Here is a 23,457-nt window from a genome sequence, read left to right on the forward strand (position 1 = left end):
GATGGTTGCATGAATGAGTTAGTTGCCTAGTATGGCCAAGACTTCCCATTAGCACTAGATCCTTGGAAATCCCCATCTTAGAGAAGTTGTAAAATAGATCTTGTCCTACTATTCCAGGGACTTTTTTGGCTTTCTTGCCAATTGCTTTGGGAATTTGTGGCTGCCAGTACTGTCATCACAAGCCACTGCCTCCATCACTACCACCACTGCATTCTTTCTGACCTTGGTTTCCATTGCAGCATGCTTGCCCATCCTCAGACTGAAGATGAGAACTGTAGTCCCCAATGAACCGAGGGCCACCAGTTTACTTGAAATCTCACAAACATTCATGTTCATGTCATCTCCCAAGACTTGGCTCTTAATTATAAAATTAAACAAGCCCAATACGGTGGTACACACCTATAATCCCAGTGGCTTAGGAGGCTGAGGCAGGAGGAATGCAAGTTTGAAACTAGTCTCAGCAATTTAGTGAGGCCCTAAGCAACTTAGTGAGACTCTGTCTCAAAATAAAAAATAAAATTGCCTGGGGCTGTGGCTCTGGGTTCAACCCCTGGTACACACACACACACAAAAAAAAAAAAACAAAAAAAAAAAACTAAACAAAATACAAAATGCAACCTAATGCAATTGTATTTCAAAGCCAACATTTTTTACTTGACACATTTAAACTATTCAATGTTTTTTTTTTTTTTGCCGGGGGGGGGGGGTACCAGGGATTGAACTCAGGGGCACTAAACCACTGAGCCACATCCCCAAGCCCTATTTTGTATTTTATTTAGAGACGGGGTTCACTGAGTTGCTTAGTGCCTCACTTTTGCTGAGGCTGGCTTTGAACTCACTATGCTCCTGCCTTAGCCTACTGAGGTTGCTGGGATTACAGGTGTGTGCCAATGCGCACAGCTGTACAATGTATTTTTTATTAGTATTTATTTTTTAGTTGTAGTTGAACATAATACCTTTATTTGATTTATTTACTTTTATGTGGTGCTGAGGATCAAACCCAGGGCCTCTCACGTACTAGGCAAGTGTTCTATCGCTGTGCTACAACCCCAGCCCCTATACAATGTATTTTTTAACTCCAGGGGGCAGGAGAAGGAATGAGTGACAACTGGACAGTGACAAGATATCGGGATGATTTTTAAGGTTTCCAGAAGCCCCCTGAAGAAGAGAAGAATGGGGAGAACAACAACATCAAAAAAAAAAAAAACAAAAAAACTATAATGACAGGGCAATCTGGAGGGGAAGTGGGCTGGTTTCCTCCCAGAGCCAGAGCCAAGGCCTGAAACTAATGCAGAGACTAGGGATAAAGCTACAACCTTCCTCTGAAGATGCTTTGAAATCAGGATCTCCTGTGAACATTTCCTTTAAGTCACCCTGTTTATTACTCTCCAGACCTCTAAGGAGCTGCCACAAATTTCCATTTATATTGGTTCCAAGATTTATTTTCACCACCCTGACTTTCAGCCATCAAGGTTATATTTTAGACCAGAAGTCATTAGAGGCAGAGACAGATCACCCAAAGTCACACTGAAGATCTAGCGACATCCATTCTCATGGCTTTCAATTGCCCTTCAAATCATTCCCAAAAATCTATGTCTACATTTCTTTCTTTCTTTCTTTCTTTTTTTTTTTTTTTTTTTTGTGTGTGTGTTTGTGTGTGTGTTGCTAGGGATTGAACCCAGGGCTTTATGCATGCAAGGCAAGGACTCTACCAACTGAGCTATATCCCCAGCCCTTTTTTTTTTTTTTCTTTTATGTACCAGGGATTAAAACCAGGGGTGCTTAAACACTGAGCTACATCCAGCCTTTTTTATTTTGAGGCAGGGTCTTACTAAGTTACATAGGGCCTCACTAAGTTGCTGAGGCTGGTCTTGAACTTGTGATCCTCTTGCCTCAGCCTCCTGAGTCACTAGAATGATAGGCACGCACCACTGCACCCAGCTGCACCCTCCCTATTGTGACTTAAACTCTGGAATCTTCTCTGATGTCTTCTTTCATCTGTTCTCTCATTACCAAGGCAAGCATCAAGTAGTCACCACCTTCCTTCCCCCCCACCCCCCCATGGTTACTATCTCCACCAGAGCCTACCTGCATCACTTTGCAATGTGAATTTTGGAAGGGGCCTTAGACAACAGACTCCTAATGGTGTCATGGGATTTGCTTAGTTATATCACTGGTTGAATGAGTGGGAATAGATTCCTGTGCCCTGACACCCTGGCTCTCATTGACATCTTTCTGTGCATGAGTATACTCCTCTACTCAAAACCTTGCAACCCAACCCCTTACCCAGCCATCTGAGCCTTCCCTTTTTCCCTAATTTGCCCACGGTCTATCTCCTGGGCTTTCATCCTGCTCCTCCCTGACACAGATAAACCCTAACATTTACTGAGCATTTACCATGTCCCAGGCACTGTTCTAAAATGCTTTACATGTATTAACTTCCTTAATCACAAACCTAGGATGGAGGGTACTATTATTATTCCTATGTTACAGAGGAGGCAGCTGAGGCAGACCACTGTCCCTGAGTCTGAAATCTCTGTCTTCCCCTTGCTTCTGTTCACTCCATCCCCACTCTGCCCAGCACTGTTCATATTCTGACTTTTCCAGCATTTCCAGCAGCTCTCCTCTGTCCATCTCCAGCAGCCAGCTGTGTCTCCCCCTCCTCTAGCCAGAACACACATCATCCCTTTGTCCTGATGATGGTCTGGTCTGTCCTGCTTTGTGGTGGTTCTGTTTGGAGGCTGTGTCTCATTTCCCAACAGTCTGAATTGCTCCTTAGTTGACAGTGACTAACCCTCAGATGTGCCTTTGCTGACTAGGTACCTCCTTGGTGCCTGGCCCACAGATTCTCCTGTCTCCTAACTTCTTCTCTCTCCCACCCAGAACACCCTGGTTCAAGCACAGTGTTGTGGACCAGTGGGGTGCAGGAGTGGGGTGGCCAGGCTGACAGAACAGATATCTCACCAGGATCTTTCAAGATAAGATAAAACTTAACAAGATAAGACTTAGGGGTCTTCCAGGGCTGCCAGAAAAAAACTTGCCTCCAGGCTGTGGAGTGGCTCTCTCTGGCTATACAGATAGGTCCCACTTACTACCACCACTTCCACCTACCTCCAGGTAAGGCCTGACATTCACCAAAACAAGCCTGAGGCCTGTATTCATTGGATGCTTTAAGGAGATTCTGTCTTCTCTTTCCCACATCCCCTTCCTTACTTAAAGTAGACTGCTCTCAATTTCCAGATTTCCTTCTTCCTCTTCTGTCTTCCCAGGATTTTATACCTGCCTCAGTGGGTCGTTTTGTTTTTTTCTCCCTGGCCACTTCAGTCACTGACCTGGGTATATATAGAGTTTAATTTACCTGTGTTAACTTGGGGTATTAACTGCCTGTGTTACTTTGGGCAGGTAACATTCCTGTTCTGGACTTCAGTGTTCATGTCTCTGAAAGGAGGCAGCTGGGCAGATGAGCCTGCTGGTTCATTCTTCCCTGTACAGTCCTGCCCTTCTGCTTTCCCCTCTGGGCTTCCCCTCTCTCAGTCCTCTCCCACGGGAGGCTACCCTGGCCCAGGAGAGCTGTGGCTCTGGCTCCCACACCCTGTCTCAGTCACCAGTTTTGGGCCTCCTCTCCAGCTTTGGCCCCAGCTCCATGTGGCCTGTCTGAGAGGCTGGCCCCAAGCCCGGCGGCAACTCCACATTTCTCTGTTTTTCCTTTTTTTTCCCCCCTCTCTTTCCCGGAGTTAACAAGAAGCAGATGTGGCGCAGGATGGTTGGAGAGGTAGGGGGAGGAAGGGGGAGGCTAGACCGCCAGTCAGACAGGGGGGAAGGGAGGGGAGTGAGCAGGGAGGGAGGAGGCTGGCCCGCCCCACAGTCACTCTTGCGCCTCTGTGCCTCTGCACAGCCACAGGGGCAAAGCCTTGTCACCCCCCACCCCCCAAGATCCGGTCATCAGGGAAAAGAACTGGGAGACCAGAAGAGGGCCAGCTGGGGTGAGGGGGCGGAGGCCCAGAAAGCAGCATCTGAGAAGAGCAGGGACCAGGCATAGGAGGCCAGGGGCCCAGAGAACAGACTCCCCTCAGAAGTGGAGAAGAGGAGAACGGAAGGAACCAAGGGAGGGACAGACGTGAGCCTGAGGAGGAAAGAGGTGGGGGAGAGGGGTCAGGCCCGGCGGGAGCCAAGGAGGAGGCGTGTGGCTGGGGGCTGCCGGCAGGAAGCGGGGGACAGGACTGGCCTGGAGTGCTGTCCCCTGGAGGAGCAGCATCCCCCAGAGCCCGGCAGAAGCGCCAGTGATCAGGCCAGGATGAGCCTCTGAGGGTCACTGCGGAACACCTCACCATGGCCCCCGGCACACTCTGGAGCTGCTACCTCTGCTGCCTGCTGACTGCCGCCACAAGGGCTGCCAGCTACCCTCCTCGAGGTTACAGCCTCTATACAGGGGGCGGCGGGGCCCTCAGCCCCGGAGGGCCCCAGGCCCAGAATGCTCCCCGGCCTGCCAGCCGCCACAGGTAAGAATCTGGGTCCCAGCTCAGGGCTGGAGGTGGGTGGGAAGCAGGCTAAAGGTGGGTGTGCTGGCCACCCTTCTGGTACCCACCATGCTGGGGAGAGAGTAGCCCATCCATCAGTGACCTCTCACATGCCCATGTTACTTGAGAGCCTTTTCTCGGGTCTGGGTGGCCTAAAGGGGATGAGCTCCCATCTCCTCCCCACAGGGACCTGCAGTTCAGTGCCCAGGGAAACTATCCCGAGGGGCATGAGCCAGACATTTCTGCCAGCTGTCCATTGTATGCCAGTTCTGATCCTCAGCAGATCTTTTGTCCCTTTCTAGGGCTTCCTTGGCCCCATCCAGTAATCTATAATTCTGACACCACTCCTGCTCTGCTTCACTTCAGCCGGCCACAGATCAGAGGCCGGCATGAATGGGGCCAAGAGTGCAACGCCGCAAGCCCCAAGAGGGGCCGAGTTCATCAATGGCTTATTCTCTACTTAACCCTGAGCCGGACCTCGGCCTGCCCCTGTCCTCTTCCCTGAGGTGTAGTTGGAAGAGCCACATCCAGGCGATCATCTGCTGGGACCCAGCTGGCTGGCTCACGTACTGCATGACAAGCTGGGGCTTGAGACAGGGCCAGAAAGGGATATAAATGACTATGTGAATTCAGAGGTTCCCCAGGACCCCACAGCCATGAAGACTGTCTTCTCTGCAGCTGTGCTTTTCCATTCTGTGCCTCTCCCCATCTTGAAAAGTCTTTATCTGCACTGGCTACACAGGAAAGTGTGTGTGTTGGGGGGAGAGGGCTGCCCCTGCCAAAACTCTGACTCTCACTGGTCTCCAAGGGCCCTACATCTTTTGACCCTCCGTCAGTCCCTCTGATAGTCCCTGGGCCCTCCTCTGGGTATGTGTTTCTGGTCCTTGGGCCCAGGTAGGGTTGTACCTACAGGAACTGGTGTGCCTATGTGGTGACGCGGACAGTGAGCTGTGTCCTTGAAGATGGAGTGGAGACCTTCGTCAAGCCAGACTATCAACCCTGTGGCTGGGGCCAACCCCAGTGTCCCCGAAGCATCATGTAAGCCTCCAGTGCTGAGGAATGAGCACCTGATGGGAGGTGGGCAAGGCTGAAGGTGGCTAATGGGGAGTTTATATAAAGCCCTTAGCAAGTGGCAGGACAGAGCTTTGGTCAGAGCCATTTCGAGGAGATGCTGGGGCAATAGCTTGCCTGATGGGAACTACAAGAACATTTCCCTTATTTGCCAATACCCAGGCCCTCTCTGACACAGATCAAGGAGGGATGCTTAAGTTTCCAGCATGGGGCAAAGGGAAGAAAAGCAGGGATTTGGCCCTTGGCCAAAAAGCTGACAGCTGTCAACTGAGCAAGGCCACATGCTGGCCAGAAAGGAGCATCCAGCCTGAGTGAAAGGGCTTATCCACCAGCAGCTGCCCAGGGTCACTGAAAACACAGGGAGAAGACAGAGGGCTTCCTCTGCTTCTTCCAGGTACCGAAGCTTCCTCCGCCCTCGCTACCGTGTGGCCTACAAGACAGTGACGGATATGGAGTGGAGGTGCTGTCAAGGGTATGCAGGAGATGATTGTGGGGAAGGTCCTGCCCCAGCATTGGGCCCTGCACCCTCCACACCACTCCCCCGGCCCCGGCCTGCCCGTCCCAACCTCTCTGGCTCCAGTGCTGGCAGCCACCTCAGTGGACTAGGGGGAGAAGGTGAGTGTGGGAGTTTCTGGCAGGAGCAATGGGAGACAATCCTGGGGGGGAAATGTGGTGCCAAGCTACTGACAGAAAACTCTTGTGCTCAAAGTCAGAGAAGTGAGGGGCAGAAGGCAGTTAATGAGATCCCTGAGATGATTCCATGTGTATGTGTGTGTGTGTGTGTGTGTGTGTGTGTGTGTGTTAGAGAGAGAGAGAGACAGAGAGAGAGAGAGAGAGAGAGAGAGAGAGAGAATATGTGTGTGAGATAGACACAGAGACAGAGAAAAAGAAGACAGAAAGAGAATGTGCTCACACACGCCCACATGTGGCCAAGATCCTTCCTAGTTGGGACTAACTGAGGGAAGCGGTCCATGGGGAAGCCAGTTGAGACTACAAGTCCTAGCATGCACTGCACCTGACTACAGGTCCCAGGCCTCTCCATGGCCTCTGGAGACCGCAGGTCCCAGAATGCAGCAGTCTTCCCGTGGGGTGTGTGTGTGTGTGTGTGTGTGTGTGTGTGTGTGTGTGTTGGGCAAACCGGATGTACTGACTTTTCCTGCCAAAGAGATAGCAGTACTATAATTATGGAAACAGGAACTTCTAGCTAACTCTCTCACCATCTAGCCAGAGCCCAGAAGGCTTGCCACAGAGCCTCCCTCTTGTTTGTCCCAGATGACTGGGAAATGCCCAGTCATTGCTACAGTGTGATGTCCAAAGCACCTCCCCCACAGTCCCATTTTGGGCCCTTTGACAGCCGGATGAGGGAGGACAGATAATGTCATTCTCATTTCCTAGATGAAGAAACAATTTCCAAGATGTTAAGAGACACTGAAAAAGTGGAAAGGACCTGGGCTGGTGGCCAGACAGATGATCTGGATTTGAAATTTGGCATTACCATTTATTAAACCTGTAATCTGTGGCCAGTTACCTAATATCTCTGGTCTTCTGTTTCCCAGTCTATCCAACAGGAAGAGTTCATAGTATTTACCCAGGGGAGAAGTTGCAAGGGGATAGAGTCATATTTCAAATTTGGCCTATACATTCAATGAATGGAATTTTCTTCTCTTCTTGCCTGAATTACCTAAAGAAGAGGCAGAGCTGGCTATGCCTCTGACCCATGCTGGAACTAGGGTGAGCAGGGCCTAGGAGATAGGCCCTAAGTTCTGACGCCTCTTTGCCCTCTGCCTTCCCCTGTCTTCAGGTCCTGGAGAGTCAGAGAAGGTGCAGCAGCTGGAGGAGCAGGTGCAGAGCCTGACCAAGGAGCTGCAAGGCCTTCGGGGAGTCCTGCAGGGACTGAGTGGGCGCCTGGCAGAAGATGTGCAGAGGGCTGTGGAGACAGCCTTTAATGGACGGCAGCAGCCAGCAGATGCAGCTGCCCGCCCTGGCGTGCATGAAACACTCAATGAGATCCAGCACCAGCTGCAGCTCCTGGACAACCGAGTCTCCACCCATGACCAGGAACTGGGCCACCTCAATAACCACCACAGTGGTGGCAGTGGTGGAGGCGGTAGGGCCCCAGCCCCTGTCCCAGCCCCTCCTGGCCCCAGTGAGGAGCTGCTACGACAGCTGGAGCGGCGGCTGCAAGAGTCCTGCTCTGTGTGCCTGGCTGGGCTGGATGGCTTCCGCCAGCAGCAGCAGGAAGACAGGGAGCGGCTTCGAGCACTGGAGAAGCTACTGGCCTCTGTGGAAGAACGGCAGCGGCAGCTCACAGGGCCTGCTATGGGCCGCAGGCCCCCTCAGGAATGCTGCCCTCCAGACCTGGGCCGACGACTGGCAGAGCTGGAGCGCAGGCTGGACGTAGTGGCCGGCTCAGTAACAGTGTTGAGTGGGCGGAGAGGCACTGAGCTGGGAGGAGCTACTGGGCAAGGGGGACACCCCCCAGGATACACCAGCTTAGCCTCCCGCCTCTCTCGTTTAGAGGACCGCTTCAACTCCACTCTGGGTCCCTCAGAGGAGCAGGAGGAGGGCTGGCCTGTGGGTCCTAGGGGGCTGGGCCTCTGGCTGCCTGCTGCCCAGGGCCGGCTAGAGAGGTTGGAGGGACTGCTAGCCAATGTGAGTGAGGAGTTGGGTGGGCGTCTGGATCTGCTGGAAGAGCAGCTGGCAGGGGCTGTGCAGGCATGTGGGCAGCTCTGCTCTGGGGCTCCTGGGGATCAGGACTCTCAGGTCAGTGAGATCCTCAGTGCCTTGGAGCGCAGGGTACTGGACAGTGAGAGCCAGCTGCGACTGATGGGCTCAGGTCTACACAAGGTGGGAGCAGCAGGGGAGGCCCAGCAGGCCACGATAGAGGGACTGCAAGGGATTGTGGGCCAGCTCCAAGAGCGTGGGGATGCACAGGAGAAGACAGCTACAGAGCTCACACTGCAGCTGAATCTCACAGTGGCACAGCTGAGCCAGTTGAAGGGTCTTTTGCAGGCCCGTGGGGACGAGGGCTGTGGGGCCTGTGGCGGTGTCCAAGAAGAGCTGGGCCGTCTACGGGATGGTGTGGAGCGTTGCTCCTGCCCTCTGTTACCTCCACGGGGTCCTGGGGCTGGCCCGGGTGTTGGAGGACCAAGCCGTGGGCCTCTAGATGGTTTCAGCGTGTTCGGGGGCAGCTCTGGCTCTGCCCTACAGGCCCTGCAAGGAGAGCTCTCTGAGGTCATTCTCACCTTTAGCTCCCTCAATGACTCACTGCATGAGCTCCAGACCACTGTGGAGGGACAGGGTGCTGATCTGGCTGACCTGGGGGCCACCAAGGACAGCATCATATCTGAGATTAACAGATTGCAGCAGGAGGCCACAGAGCATGCTACAGAGAGCGAGGAGCGCTTCCGAGGCCTGGAGGAGGGACAGGCACAGGCTGGCCAGTGCCCGAGTCTGGAGGGGCGATTGGGCCGTCTTGAGGGAGTCTGTGAGCGTTTGGACACTGTGGCAGGGGGACTACAGGGCCTGCGCGAGGGCCTTTCCAGACATGTGGCTGGGCTCTGGGCTGGGCTACGGGAAACCAACAGCACCAGCCAGACACAGGCAGCCCTGCTAGAGAAGCTGCTGGGGGGTCAGGCAGGCCTGGGCAGACGGCTAGGTGCCCTGAACAGCTCCTTGCTGCTCCTAGAGGACCGTCTGCAACAGATCAGCCTGAGGGACCTCACTGGTAAGGGGCAAGAAGAGGCATGGGGAGACCCTTTCCAATTCCTTTCCTTCTTCTCCCACCCCACAATAGCCCAGGCTTGATCTTCTCCCTGTTCTGTGCAGCATGAACTACAGCTCCAACCAATGTCCCAGGGGTCACAGTGTGTCCATATATGATGCAAGGTTCTAGCTGCCTGCCTTCTCTCTGGCTGCTCAGATAGATCTGTGGGTGGAGGTGGGATGTTGCTCTGCCAGATTCCAGCATGGGCAGCAAGGGTCCCATCTCCCCATCATCCTGCAAGTCCCGCCTATTTCACCCCATCTCCCTATCCATGGAACCATCTTTCTCATCCATTGAATGCTCCCTTTAGGGTTCTCCTTCAACTTATTTTTGTCTCCATAGGGCCTTCTGGTGAGGCTGGGCCTCCAGGGCCTCCTGGTGTACAGGGACCCCCAGGCCCTGCTGGACCTCCAGGACTTCCAGGCAAGGATGGACAAAAGGGGCCTATTGGCCCACCAGGTATGTGGGCTGCTACCCCTGCTGGAGCTAGGGTTGCCACTCCCTGGGCAGCCCTTAGCTTGACATTAATTACACTCTGAGCTTGACAGAGAAGGGGAAGCGGGTAAGAAATAAGGGACTCCGAATGACTAATAGTAGATAGAGGAAAGTGACTAGTAGCTGGCATAGTGCCTGCATTTGAATATGTTGGTCCCACTGCTGTACTGGAGATTAAGGCTGAGCCTACACAGACCATCTGGGGGTGTGGAAGAAAGTCTAGAGGCAAGCTCATGGTCCAACAGTCAAACAGAATGGACCTTACCTATCTTTCTTTTTGGTATTGGAAATTGAACCCAGGGTCGCTTAACAACTGAGCCACATCCCCAGCCTTTTTAAAAAATGTTTTATTTAGAGACAGGGTCTCATTAAGTTGCTTAGGGCCTCAGGCTGGCTTTTAACTCACAATTCTCCTGAGCCCCTGGGATTACAAGTGTGTGCTACTATGCCTGGCTATTCCTCCTTTTCTTGATCCCCCTTTCTTGCTTTGAATTTCACATAGCACCCAGCATGGCAGAAGAGACACAGCAGATGTTTGCTGAGTGATTTTGTGAGAGCTGCCCTCCTTCTCATTGCTCCCTTTTCTCTTTCCACAGGTCCCCAGGGTGAACAGGGTAAGTTCTTCTCATTAGGTGCCAGAGGGAGAACTGATCTCTGGCTGGAGGATGGAAGTCCTCAGGCAGCCCAGATGGAGATCTCCTAGGGAAAGGGAGCCAGCTCTAGCTGAGCATCCACTCTAACACCTGCCCTACCCCCATGCAGGAGTGGAGGGGGCACCAGCAGTGTCTGTGCCTCGGGTGGCATTTTCAGCTGCCCTGAGTTTGCCCCGGTCTGAACCAGGAACAGTCCCCTTTGACAGAGTCCTGCTCAATGATGGAGGTTACTATGACCCAGTGACAGGTAAGCCAGGGAGGGGCTGAACTGAGCGTTTGGGGAAATGCAGGAGGCTGGGCAGTGATGTCTTCTCATTCTTATTCCTTGATATAATGCTGATCTTTTTACACTCTGACTTGGGGAGACCCCTACTCTAGGAATCTACGCTCTGTGAGGCCTTCCAGGCTACCATCTTCCCTTCTGATCGCTATCCTTGTCCCCAGGTATATTCACGGCACCACTGTCCGGACGCTATTTGCTGAGCGCAGTGCTGACTGGGCACCGACACGAGAAAGTGGAGGCAGTGCTGTCGCGCTCTAACCTGGGCGTGGCCCGCATAGACTCAGGCGGCTACGAGCCTGAGGGCCTGGAGAACAAGCCGGTGGCAGAGAGCCAGCCCAGCCCGGGTGCTCTGGGTGTCTTCAGCCTCATCCTGCCGTTGCAGGCGGGGGACACAGTCTGCATCGACCTGGTCATGGGGCAGCTGGCACACTCGGAGGAGCCACTCACCATCTTCAGTGGAGCGCTGCTCTATGGCGACCAGGAGCTTGAACAGGCGTAGGCAGGACTGGCCTGACCGCCAGGATGGTCTACACCCGCCACAGGGCCAGCGGGGCGACGGGCTCCCGGGCTCCCGGCCTGGGTCGGGACACCCAGCCTTCGGCAATCCGCCGCACCTGGCCCCGCCACGATACGGGCGCACACAGCGACCTCTCCCCACGCCGGGTGCGCGCCGGCTCGGGGACTTTGGCCTCCCTTTGTCCAGACTGAGTTTGACCAATGTCCCTTCCAGAATGCCCTCCAGGACCCGGACTGCGGTGAAGGAGCCGATCCTCGCACCCTTTGCTCCCTCAACCTGCGCTCTAGGCCGAATGCCCGGCTCCTGGGCTATGCCCAGCAGGCTCCGGCCCCTAGCGCCATACTAAACAATTCAGGAATAAAGACACTTGTTTTTTTCTACAAAAATATTACTGTTCTGCTCCAGTGCGTGCTCAGGGGTAGACAGGAGCACACGTGACGCGAGGAGACAGAGGCCTATGGAGGGGACCCGGGGCCCGCTCGGCTCGGCTCCGGGTGGCTCCGCCCGCCTAGAGCGCGGGGCACTGGCCGCCAGGTGAGCCAGCATCTTCGGGCCCCAGCCAGCACGTCCTCCTGGTCGTGCCTATTCTCCCGCGTCCGCCAGAGGTCGCTGGGCGCGAGACCTTAGAGCAGCTGGGCTGGGTTCCCCGTCATGTGACGCCCCGCAGTTCGCCTGGCTCCAGGCAGCGGAGGTGGGGTGCAGGCTTGGAAGGCCCGGGTTTCGGGGTCGGGGCGGCGGGCCCGAGCTAGCGGAGGCTGGGGCTACGAGCTCAGGGCTGCGGCGGCCAGACCAGGCTCCACGCCATTGTCCAGGGTCAGGAGTCAGAGCTGCAGGTGCAGGACAGGGCGGGCAAGGTGGCGCATTACTAGCGCCTTTCGCGTTGCATTCTTGGGATTGCCTAGCTGCGCTCTAGAGGTTTGCATCCGCCCAGTGAGGAAACTGAGGGCGAGAAGTGGGGGGAGGTGCCATCTGCAGGGCCAGGCCACCTGCACCCCTCCCCACTGCACTTCTCCGGGACGCCGCAGGCGCTTCCCTGAAGGAGGAGCCCCGCGCGCGGAGGAGGAGCCAGGGCAGCCCCCGGGAGCCAGAACACCGTTCTCCAGGATAAGAGACAGATTCTGACAGGCACCCCGCCACGGGCAGGAGGTTCGGCGCACAGCCTCATGGAAGAGAAGCAAATTCTATGCGTGGGGCTGGTGGTGCTGGACATCATCAATGTGGTGGACAAGTACCCGGAGGAGGACACGGATAGCAGGTAGGGGCGCCCAGGCCCCTCGGAGACCCTACGGGCTGTTGGATCTCCAACAGCTCCCGGCGCCAGTGTTCCAGGGTGCTGAGCCAGGGACCCCACAGTGAGGCGGTGAGAGAGTCCAACCTCAAAAGCCCTCTGCCAGGGAAGCCTGGGGGTCTCAGGAGAGAGGAGAGAATGGAGGACTTTCAAAATAAGACTCAGGCTTTGTATGACGGTTTGTAGCCTGTTCCCATCTCAACTGTGGGACTGTGCCCGGCACCAGGATCCCCATCTTACAAGCAAGTAGAGACTGAGGGATGAAGTGATTCCCCCAAGGGGGCGCAATTAGGAAGACGCAGAAGGTGTGGAGCCAGTTTTCCTTTTTTTAAAAACTCCAAACCTATGCACTTGCCTCTCACCAAATTTACCTCTAATTTATTTGCCACACACATATCTCAACTATTTCTTAAAAATATGAGATCGCTTGCAGTGAAAGGTATGTGCAGTTAGATTGGCATTTGAGCTTTGACTACAGCTCAGGGCTCACTGGCTCTGTGGCATCAGGGTCAGGGGAAGCTTTTTTCTAATGTTAAATCCAAAAGGAATCTACCAGAGGCCTTTTTACAAAGACAGGTGAACAACAGTGGACACATCCTCCTTAGTTGTCTGTTGGAAGTTGAAGTTGAAAAGTTATTGGACAGTTCTTATCTTTACTTTTTATTTTATTTTTAGTATTTTTAGTCACAGATGGACACAATACCTTTATTTTATTTCTTTGATTTTTTTAATGTGGTGCTGAGTTCAGAACCCACTGCCTCACATGTGATAGGCAAGCGCTCTACCATTGAGCTCCAACTCCAGCCCTTATCTTTACTCTTGATAAGGGCCACCCAGTGTCAAGCCACTGAGGTGTTTCTGAGGGGTGGAACACTGGCTTTCTCTTGGTGCAGCCTACTACTCCAAGCAATGAGAATTGCTCCTTAGCTATTGGTTGTCTCAACCAAGAATGCAGTTCAGGGCTGAACTCTGGCAAGACGCTACAGCATGCACAGCTACAAGGCTGGCTGAAGCAGGAGACCAGGTTGCCCTTCTGGCTTTGAGTCCACAGAGCACTGTCACATACACTGTTTCATACCTTCCCCGGGACCTGTGTAAGCACCAGTCAAATCCTTCTTATATATGAGGAAACTGAAGATCTGGAGAAATTCAATGATTTTTATCAGGCCCCAATATTTAGTAAGTAACAGAGCAGCGATTACAATTTATGTCTCCTACCTCCAAGTCTAGTGCTGTGGTCCTCTGCCATCTCCTGTCTTTCCTGTCCTTTTGCTGCCTCTCATCTCATGGAGTTAACCCTCTGCTTTGGGCTGCTTTGTTTGTCAGAGGTTTAGAACCCCTTGTCAGGGTACAGAGACAGTGGGGAAGGGGTACTAGATATGCTGCTCTGTAGACCTAACTCACCTACCAAAGTAGAACCCGCCCCAGGACCTGGTGCTCTGTGAGGAGTTAGCCTTCCTCTCAGGAGAACATGCAAATTCCAGTACTGCAGTTTCTCCAAGGACTGTGCAAGGACCAAGGAAGACTTGAATTGTTGTTCTCCTTAAACTTGATGCTGTGGGAGGCCAGGAGAAGGAGGGCCTGCTAGCTCCCATGTTGATGAGGCAGCTTCAGAAAGTGAATCCTATGGGAAGTACCTCTGTAAAAGACCCTTCCCTTGTTTTCTGAGCTTCTTGCCCTCTGGGTGTGCTGCCTCCCTCCCCCACCTCATCGCACTGTTTCTCTATAGCCTGGCTCCTGGACTCTGCTGGGCCCCTCAGAAGAGCAAACCTGAGTTGGACCCATTCCTTTGTGGTCATCTGAGCTCTGCCTGTCCCAGGAACTCTGAGTTTATGGAGCTCAGCCAGACCTGTGAAGAGTGACCCCTACCTCCCAAGGCCTATGTCAAGGAGAACCTTCCCCAAAGTGTCTTTATGTCTGCTGAGCAGCTCCACATAAGAGTATCAGTGAGACATCGAAGGGTTGTTCAGGGTGATATCCTGCAACCCTTCTTAGAAACCTCATTGATTCTTGGGCTTAATTGATTTTTGTTTCAAAATACAGGGTAAATAGTAGTGGCTTTGGAGTTGGGAAACCTGGATTCTAAATCAACTTTACCATTAACTATTTGTATGATCTTTAGCAAGTCCCATTTCCTCTAGGCTCCTCCTTTCTTTGCTTGAAAATTTCCCTAAAGCACATGGCTTGATGACTCTTTGACCCTTTACAAATTTGCATCCTCTTTTCCTCATAAGATCATATTCCCCTGAAGGGAACTTCAAAGTTTTGTGTACAAGTATACCTTAGTCCAAAGATTCGATTTCACTTATTTCTCTTAATTAGTGGTTATTTATCATTTTTGTTGTTGTTGATAATGGAAATTCTTGTATATTTTTAAAAAAATTTTTTAGTTGTAGATGGACACAATTACCTTTATTATAGTTATTTATTTTTATGTGGTGCTGAGGATCAAACCCAGTGCCTCATACCTGCTAGGCAAGCACTCTACCACTGAGCCACAACTCCAGCTCCTTCAGGTGTATATTGTTACTTTCCTTTTGATAGATTTTCAGTAAAGATGGAGAAAAACTGGTCTGTCCTCAAATCTTTTGACTTTTGACATAGTAGGTCACCTATTTTTGTTTTGTGGTGCTGGGGATGGAACCAGGGCAAGCCATATCCCCAGCTCTTACAAACTTCTTAAGGAATCACAGCATGGGGTTTGCTTTCCTTTCTTGCTCATTTCATTTTATAACTGTTTTATGGTTGAAGTTGACTGTCCTGAGACAGGAGTAGATTTCACATGTGATCCCTTTGAGAGGAGGCCTTAGGAGTTGATCTGACCATCAAGGGGGAAGCTGAAAGGATGGCCTCTTGGGAGCAACTCTGACTGGAGGAAAGGGCTCATTGTGACCAAAAAGAGGACCCAGAGTTAGTGATGGAGCCCAGTGAGTGCTTTCCTGCCCTAAGATCAGGTAAAAGCATAAAAAGTAAATGTTTTGAGCTTGAATGTAATGCAGACTTCAGGGACAGACCTGGCCCACAGCTAAGCCCCTTCCCTTGGCTGAGCCTCAGCTGTCTAGGTGCTCTCTGAGGGACTGTAGTTGGCCTTGCTTCTCCCAGGACCAGTTTACTGGTGCTGCAGGGAGGGACCTGCCTTGTGCCTTCCAGGTGTCTTTCCCAGAGATGGCAACGAGGAGGCAACGCGTCCAACTCCTGCACCGTCCTGTCCCTGCTCGGAGCCCCCTGTGCCTTCATGGGCTCGCTGGCCTCTGGCCCTGTTGCCGAGTGAGTGCAGGAGGGAGCCCTTGCTGGGGGACACTTGCCTTCAGGGTGTGGAGAGAAGGGTGTCTGAACCCTGGGTGGGTGGGGTAGAAGAAATGAATAGTGGCCACCAGAAATGAGTGGGAGTGGGTACAGCGGAGTCCAGACTCTGAGACCTGTCTGAGGTGGCCTGTCCACTATTCGGGTATTAACGCTGTTCCTGCAAAGATTTCTTTTCCACAGCTCGCAGCAAAGCCTACCTAGGTTTCCCCACCTTTTGCTTCCTTCCTTGCTTCCTACAGATTGTGATGGATTCCCTTTGCCCTTCTCCGGACCTTTATCTTGGCTGTGCTCAAGGGAGAAGCCAGTTAGGGACACACTGTCCTCACCCTCCTCAGGGATATCCAGTACCCATGATCCCAGGGTCCAGGCTTACATTTTATTTCCCCATTGAAGGGCAGGGCCAATGTTCATGTCCTTGTTGTTCACTGAAGTAGCAAGAGTGCCCTGCTCGGGACATCTCAAAACCTCATGCTAGAGGTAGCCCAGAATCCACACCTCCCAGCCTGCTGTGGAGGCTGCGGCCCATAAGTGGCCCACGCGCTTTCTCCATGTTGACTTCTGCAAGGACCCAAAAGCCCTTTGACCTCTGGCGCTGCCGACTCAGCAAGCACATATCGGGAATGAGGCCCACACTTTGCCTACTGTGGGCATCAGGGCAGACTGCCAGGTTGCTGTCCTGTGAAGCACAGCCCTTTGAACCCTGGTTTGATGGGGCTGTTGTCAGAGGCCAACTTCCTGAGTCACAGCCAAACTCTCTGCCTCAAGGAACTGGCATAAAGCAAGGAGGGGGAGAGAATCTGTCCGGGAGATGGGACAGAGGGACTTGGCACCAAGGGCTCATCACTTGTTAACCCTCTTCTGTTAGCTCCTTTCCTCCTAGTTGAAGGCAGAACTGTGGCTCTTGCCTAGGACGGTGGCCTCTCCTTTATAAAGCAATCATGCTGGTTGGTGGGCCATTCCAAATTCGCCTCATGTATTCAACAAACATTTAATGAGCACCTACTCTATGCTAGGCACTGTAGGTGCAAAAAGTTATTTGGTAAACCAAACCTTATTTACTTTGGGAAAACTACTACTTAAAGTATCCTTGAGTTGTAAGATGCCCACAACTCTGTCTTATCCAACTTTGATGTTACTGCAAGTCAATGAGAAAACCCAGTATGATGCTGGATTGCTGGGCATAGCTGTGAGCTCTTGAGCACAGAACAGTGTGATTCCAAGAAGACTCAGGAAAGGTGAGGCTGGGCTCCTAATTCTCCTCCTGGTGCAGTCTTCTTGAGGGGATGTTCCTGGAAGGTATTCTAGGAAGTTGTCCTAACCAGACCCAAACTGGAGGGGCCTCAGGCATTCAAAGCCAGCTCATTGCCCAGGGAGCGTTTAACCTGGCTTGGAGAGAACACGCTAGTGAGCAGGCCCACCAAGCAGCACCAATTCCTGGCTGGGCATTATGGAAGCCAGCATAGCATTGAGAGGAATCATGGGAGGCCTGGAAGGGACTCCAAAGAGAAGAGCTCCATGGGAGTGATCATGCAGAGGGCAGCTGGGGGGTACAAAGTATCACCTTGGTGATTAATAATTAATTCTGCCTTGGCCCGGCCCTTGCTTGAAAGGCTACAATGCCCACACCTGCTTGATTCAAACAGGATATAGGTTCTAGACCTCAAATCTACCCCCTATCTGGCTTTATGGGCAGGAGCAAATCTTCCCAACCTGAGCTGTACTGGAAGACGGAGTCAAGAGTTAGAGTTTGCTGTAGTCAGGACCTAAAAGAATGTCCTTTTGTATTTCTCTCTCTGAGCTCCAGGCTCTGCACCCCTACCAGGCCCTCTTGCACAGCCTGTAGCAAACTGGGATTCTTAGTTCTCTCTCAGCCCCCTCTGCTCACACCTTGCTTTTCAGGGTCCCTAGTGGCCCTGCCAGCTGCCCTCCAGTCCCCCAAACTCTTGCCGAACTGCACCTCCCCTGGGTTACTCCACCCTGGCAGTTTTGTCCTGGATGACCTCCGTCGCTATTCCGTGGACCTTCGCTACACGGTCTTTCAGACCTTGGGCTCCATCCCCATCTCCACAGTCATCATCAACGAGACCAGTGGTAGCCGCACCATCCTCCATGCCTACAGGTTTGTGCACCTGTTTGTGCTTTGCCAGATGCCGTCACCAAATGTCCAGGACAGGACCCTTCTTCTCTCATAGGCTGTGTGCTCCAGCACCGCTTTCCCACTCCTGTGGGAGGTCTAGGCCATGTGTGGGCTCTAATCTGTGTCTCCTTGCCCTTTTTCTGGCTCGGGCTCCACCCCAAGCTTCCTGGTGGCTGACTTCAGGCGGCGAGGCATAGATGTGTCTCATGTGGCCTGGCAGAGTGGAGGGGACACCCCCTGCTCTTGCTGCATCGTCAACAACTCCAGTGGTTCCCGTACCATTGTGCTCTACGACACGTAAGGCCCCCTGGCCTCAACCTGCCACAACCCACCAATCAGTTCCCTCATTCACCACTGGGGACATCCCAGCTCCCCCGCCAATGGCTTCTCTGAATCAGAAATTGCCCCCAAGTCCAACTGTTCAGTGATTTCCGAATTGTTTTCAATTAGGGGAGAAGTGAGGTGGGAAGAGGTAGATTCTGGTCTGCCTGGTCACTTGGCCTTGGTCAGCACCGATAATGGGCAGGCAGACGTGTACAAAATGTGATTGATGATGTGATTCTTTCATAATTAGTCAATCAGCAGCTTGGGTGTGGGTGTGGGGAAATTGTTCCCAGGACAGAGGGGTGGGAGATGTAAATCAATCCATATTATACCAACTAGGATAGGGGACTCAGATTTTCAGAGTCAGCCCCAGGGTTGCCACCCTGTAGCATGGCATCAAGAGCTGGGTTCTGTGTGTCCAAAAGGGATGAGGGGCACCCAGAAGTCCTAGAATGATGAAACCAAACACACCACACACCATTTGCAGCCATTGCTAATGGAGAGGGAAGGGAAAATGGGTCAGCAGGTCAGGACCATCTGATGTGGTGGTAAACTTGGGGATATCCCTCTGGTGTCCCACGGTCCTCAGGAAAGGTCCTGTGGGCCTTGACATTCCTTCCCCTCCAGATTCCTTCCTGAAGAATCCCAGAGGTTCAGTTTACTGAGAACCTAGTGTGTGCCAGAAACTGTTAGGGCTGGGAGGGCCCAAGCCCAGCTGCCCTGGGGTTCAGACTCTCTATTGTCTAGCATGACCACTGGACCTGGGGAAGGGGGAGGTTATGTCAAGACAGACTTTATGATCCTTGGGGTCCATGTGTCCCAGAGTGAGTAGGTACACATATGTGTTAGAGGTGACATTAAGATTGGGCAGTCATTGTCATCTGCCCATTAAGCAACAATCTGGAGCAACTTTGATCAAGGATAAAACATGGGACTCACAAGAAGGGAGGCACTGGTCTCTATCCAGACATGTTCACACACACATCTCCAACTTCAGCAGGTGGGTTTCAATCCCATGAGGTTGGGGGTTTCAATGCCATGGAGAGATGGGGAAGCAGCCTCAGGTCACATAGTTAGTGAAGTGGACCAAGGATTCAGCCTCAGAACACAGAGGGAGGACATCAGCTGGATGTAGGTCTCTGGCCAAGGAAGGTTGAGATAGATATCTTCCTGGGTCTCCACATATAGGACAGCCAAACATAAACTTTTCCTCAAGTGCCAACTTTGATCTCAGGGTTACAACAGGAATTCTATTAATAGAGCACCCTATTCTAAACTCAGAATAGGGTGCTCTGGGTGTTATGAACAAATTCCCAGTGCTGAAGCACCAGAACTGAGCAGGACTAGAGTTAGCTCCCAGCAGGGTGGCCATAGGCTTTGTAGTTCAATGAGAGAGAGCTTTGCTAGGAGCTAGTGCAGTCCCTGGCACTTTTAGAGCATTCTGGGAGATGTGGTCTCCAGAGCACACAGAGTTGGCCCCTTGGCACACGTTGTAGTTGAGTTTACCCTTAGAAATAGTACAGCATCAGACTCAGAAAGGGGAACCTCAGCAAACTGGTACAGAGCTTATCCTAGAGCTGAGGCTGAGAACCCTGTGCTTCTTAGCACCCTGCTCTACAATTGGCAGTGCTAGTAGGCAGAGGGCCCCTAGCAGTCAGTTAGAGATCATGGCCCTGGCTGACCTTATGCCCTTTCTTCTCTATCCTTCCCATCTTGTGACACAGGAACCTACCAGATGTGTCTGCTAAGGACTTTGAGAAGGTGGATCTGACGCGGTTCAAGTGGATTCACATTGAGGCAAGCCCTGCCTTACCTGTGTTCTAGGGGTTCAGCCTGCCAGGCCCATCCACATGTTCTGCTTCCTTCTTGGGTTCTTTGGACTATGAAGTACCTTAGAAATAAATGAATCCACCCCCCCACCTCCCCTCTCCATTCTTCCTAAGGCTTTCAGGTAAGAAAACTAAGGCCCGGAAGGACTGGGTGAGGGAGGCACACTGGCTCTGCTACTTTTTGTGTTATGGTGGCCTTGCCTCGTCCAGCTCTACCTCTGACAGGAGGCTGGCTGCTTAGGGCTTGACATATCTTACATCTGAGGAAGCAGGAATAAGAGGGTCGGACCCAGATTTCAAAGAGAACTAGAACCTTCATCCAGAGGAGAAGTTTTGAAGTCTAGTCAAAGGAAACCCCAAGGAGTCCTGAGTTCCAGCCCTATCCCACTCATTTAACTTACTGCAGGTCCTTCAGAAAGCCTCTTATTCTATAGTGTTCACATCTGTGAAATGGGAGAGCTAGTTGGTAAGGTCTCCAAAGTCTATGGCAGCCCTAGAATTTTGTAACTTAGGATGGGGTTCCAGCTCAGCTTCCCCAGCTCCTCTCCCTCCTCACCCAAAGTCCAACAGGGAGGGAGGATGAGCTAGATTGGCCAGAACTGTCTGAGCTGCCCTGTCCTGTCCCAGGGCAGGAATGTTTCAGAACAGGTAAAGATGCTGCAGCGGATAGAGCAGCACAATGCCAGGCAGCCTCCAGAGCAGAAGATCCGGGTGTCCGTGGAGATAGAGAAGCCCCGAGAGGAGCTGTTCCAGCTGTTTGGCTATGGGGAGTTGGTGAGTGCCCCTGCAGTCCCTTCTTGCCACATCCAGCTAACTCAGTTCTTAAAGGGAGCTGGAGAGGCCCCTGACCTGCCTGCCACACTCAAAATGGCAGTTCTGGGGTGGCAATGTTGGAAGGGCCAGAGCTCCAATTTAGGTTCTCCCGTAGCCAAGAAGTAGAATTTTTCTACCTCAGGTGGGTGCACAGGAATAAGTGTGCCCAGAGGGTTTGCTCACGGCCTGGAAAACCACAGGCATCTCCTCTTGGGCCTCCTGTCTCTTTCTCTGCAAAATGAGGGAACTGAACTGTTCTCTGGTTTCAGGCCTCTTCCAACTCTGGGGTGTGAGTGGCAGGTTGTAGAATCTACTAGAATTGAGGGGAAGGTGAGAGGGAGACTTACACAACTGGGCAGAGGCTAGTACAAATTCAATTTAGGTAACAATCCCAGCATCAAAGCCAAAGCTGGTTGGAGATGTCTAGCTTTGGTCCTCAGCCTTGGTGTATCATTTTAAAAAACGAATGCCTGAGCCTCACCTCCTCATTTTTTTTTTTTTTTAATTGGTAGGGGTAGAGAACCAGGTCTTTTTTTTTTTTTTTTTAACAAAAACTCTTTCTGGAGATTCGATTGAGTAGTTAGTGTTGGATTTTTAGAAACCCTGGAGCTTTATTTTACAGATGAAGAAACAGGCTCTAGAGGGCACAGTGGTGTGGGGAAAACAAAACAAAACTATTCCTGAGAGCCAGGGTGCTTTGACTGGGCAGGATAGATTTCACCCAAGATGGTGTTCCAGGCTCTCTGTGGGTTTTCAATTCGCTGATCCTAGAGCAAATAGACAGGGTTTTGCCTTCACAATTCATAAGGCTATATCTAGCACGTTTTAAGCAAGCATAAAAACGGGACAGCAAGATGCCATGTTGGAGATTTATGTGGCCGTGTTGGGGGAATCATGCTATAGCCTAGGGCCACACAGGGCTTTTGTTGGTAAGTGACTAGAGTTAGAGGTGGCTGCCAACTTCTCTTCCACTGCCCACAGGTGTTTGTCAGCAAAGATGTGGCCAAGCACCTGGGGTTCCAGTCAGCAGTGGAAGCCCTGAGGGGCTTGTATGGTCGTGTGAGGAAAGGGTGAGTGGGGAAGCCAGAAGGGGCCTTAGGGAGTTGGTGGGGGAGCCTAGACTCCCATGGTCTGCCCTGACAGGTCTGGAGTGGGCCAACCCCCAGCTGAGTGGAAGTCTTACAGGGCCACCCTTGTCTGTGCCTGGGCTGAGGAGGGTGCGGATGCCCTGGGCCCTGATGGCCAGCTGCTCCATTCGGATGCCTTCCCACCACCCCGGGTAGTGGACACTCTGGGGGCTGGAGATACCTTCAATGCCTCTGTCATCTTCAGCCTCGCCCAGGGTGAGTACCCCAGCCAGCAGGGTCAGGGCTGAGGCCTACCCTTGTTAAGAACACCAGGATGACCCACTATTGTCCCTCCTCTAGGCAAGAGCATGCAGGAGGCACTGAGATTTGGCTGCCAGGTGGCTGGCAAGAAGTGTGGCCTGCAGGGGTTTGATGGCATCGTGTGAGAGCCTTGTGGCAGGAGACACGGGCTCATCATCTCCCTTGAAGGCTGGCATCACTGGCTACCACTGCCTTTGCCCTTCTGTCTAGCCTGGCATCCAGGCTGCCCTGAACCCAGGCAGATGTGGTCAGTGGGAAGGACTCTGCCTGTGTCCTGTGTCCTTTGTCCCTCCCTTTCCCCATATCTCACCCTGCAGAGCCTCAGATCAAATAAATCTTCCCCTGAGTCAGTTTCCTCTGGCCACCTATTTGTCCTTCTTGATGTTGAAACTGCTCTGAGACTTTAACACTATGGTCTTTCCTCTTTTTCTCCATTCCCCAAATTAACCTCCACGACTCCCAGAGGAGTTGCTGCCACAGCAGCGGGAAGCACCTGGTCTTGTTGTCAGCTGTGTGGGAGGCTCAGCTTTCCCCTGGGAAGATAGATCATCCGCGAGTAGGGGAGAGGGAGAGACCTTGAGCTCTCTTGGTTGAAGAGGACATTTCGTGCCACAGCCCAGCCATCCATCCAAATAACCAGAAGCCTTGAGGAAAGCCTCTGCTCTGTGCAGGTTCCACTTAGAGGCCCCAGAGCCAGGAGTCAGCATGCCAGACCACAGGCCAGTGAGCAGGAGCCAACTCTGTGGTTCTGTGGGGCCCTCATAGTCCAAAAATACTGCTTCCATTGGCTGCCCCAGAGTCTGCCATGTGGTTAAGGAGCAAATGTGGCCCAGATACAAAGTGTTGCTGTCCCTCTGGTAGGTCAGGTCCAAATGGTCCAAATCCTATTGTGGCCAACTCCCATATTGGAGTTGGCACAGGAAGGGTGATGCCATGTAACGTGATCAAGAGCATGGGTATCAGCCTGAGGTCTGAATTCAATTCTGCCATTCATTAGCCATGTGACACTTTATGGCCCATTATTTAACTCCACCTTCTGCAATTCCTTTTATGTCAAATGGGGCTAATTC

At 52.5% G+C, this 23,457-nt stretch overlaps 2 protein-coding genes across 10 annotated transcripts; both read left to right on the plus strand.

The window, feature by feature from the left end:
• The first annotated feature begins 3,862 nt into the window (after window positions 1-3,862).
• Window positions 3,863-11,682, plus strand: Emilin1 (elastin microfibril interfacer 1). 2 transcript variants are annotated; one of them, XM_076833489.2, is made up of 8 exons: window positions 3,863-4,499; window positions 5,430-5,555; window positions 5,983-6,203; window positions 7,390-9,315; window positions 9,697-9,813; window positions 10,446-10,463; window positions 10,612-10,749; window positions 10,947-11,682. In XM_076833489.2, exons 1-8 carry the CDS (start codon window positions 4,330-4,332, stop codon window positions 11,282-11,284), a joined length of 3,054 nt encoding a protein of 1,017 aa, XP_076689604.1. In that variant the 5' UTR covers window positions 3,863-4,329; the 3' UTR covers window positions 11,285-11,682. The 2 variants fall into 2 exon arrangements, with proteins under 2 accessions (XP_076689604.1, XP_076689605.1); XM_076833490.2 differs by having other exon boundaries at window positions 4,414-4,499; window positions 4,820-5,555.
• A 282-nt stretch (window positions 11,683-11,964) lies between these two features.
• Window positions 11,965-22,742, plus strand: Khk (ketohexokinase). Of its 8 annotated transcripts, none has more exons than XM_076833311.1 (9): window positions 11,965-11,993; window positions 12,428-12,557; window positions 15,741-15,857; window positions 17,881-18,015; window positions 20,082-20,154; window positions 20,814-20,960; window positions 21,981-22,069; window positions 22,143-22,342; window positions 22,427-22,742. In XM_076833311.1, exons 2-9 carry the CDS (start codon window positions 12,466-12,468, stop codon window positions 22,510-22,512), a joined length of 939 nt encoding a protein of 312 aa, XP_076689426.1. In that variant the 5' UTR covers window positions 11,965-11,993; window positions 12,428-12,465; the 3' UTR covers window positions 22,513-22,742. The 8 variants fall into 8 exon arrangements, with proteins under 8 accessions (XP_076689426.1, XP_076689432.2, XP_076689429.1 ...); XM_076833317.2 differs by adding an exon at window positions 18,196-18,330 and having other exon boundaries at window positions 11,987-12,557; window positions 22,185-22,342; XM_076833314.2 differs by having other exon boundaries at window positions 11,987-12,557; window positions 22,185-22,342.
• The last annotated feature ends 715 nt before the right edge of the window (window positions 22,743-23,457 follow it).

Source organism: Callospermophilus lateralis, chromosome 14, assembly GCF_048772815.1.
Source record: "Callospermophilus lateralis isolate mCalLat2 chromosome 14, mCalLat2.hap1, whole genome shotgun sequence".
Lineage (NCBI taxonomy): Eukaryota > Metazoa > Chordata > Mammalia > Rodentia > Sciuridae > Callospermophilus > Callospermophilus lateralis.

Bases quoted from the DNA above. Each gene is read 5' to 3' on its own strand.
- Emilin1 (XM_076833489.2), top strand. From the start codon at position 4,330: ATGGCCCCCGGCACACTCTGGAGCTGCTACCTCTGCTGCCTGCTGACT. The intron at 5,556-5,982 runs GTAAGCCTCCAG...TGCTTCTTCCAG, and splicing joins CAGTGTCCCCGAAGCATCAT to GTACCGAAGCTTCCTCCGCC. The intron at 9,316-9,696 runs GTAAGGGGCAAG...TTGTCTCCATAG, and splicing joins CAGCCTGAGGGACCTCACTG to GGCCTTCTGGTGAGGCTGGG.
- Khk (XM_076833317.2), top strand. From the start codon at position 12,466: ATGGAAGAGAAGCAAATTCTATGCGTGGGGCTGGTGGTGCTGGACATC. The intron at 18,016-18,195 runs GTTTGTGCACCT...CTCCACCCCAAG, and splicing joins ACCATCCTCCATGCCTACAG to CTTCCTGGTGGCTGACTTCA. The intron at 20,961-21,980 runs GTGAGTGCCCCT...CACTGCCCACAG, and splicing joins TGTTTGGCTATGGGGAGTTG to GTGTTTGTCAGCAAAGATGT.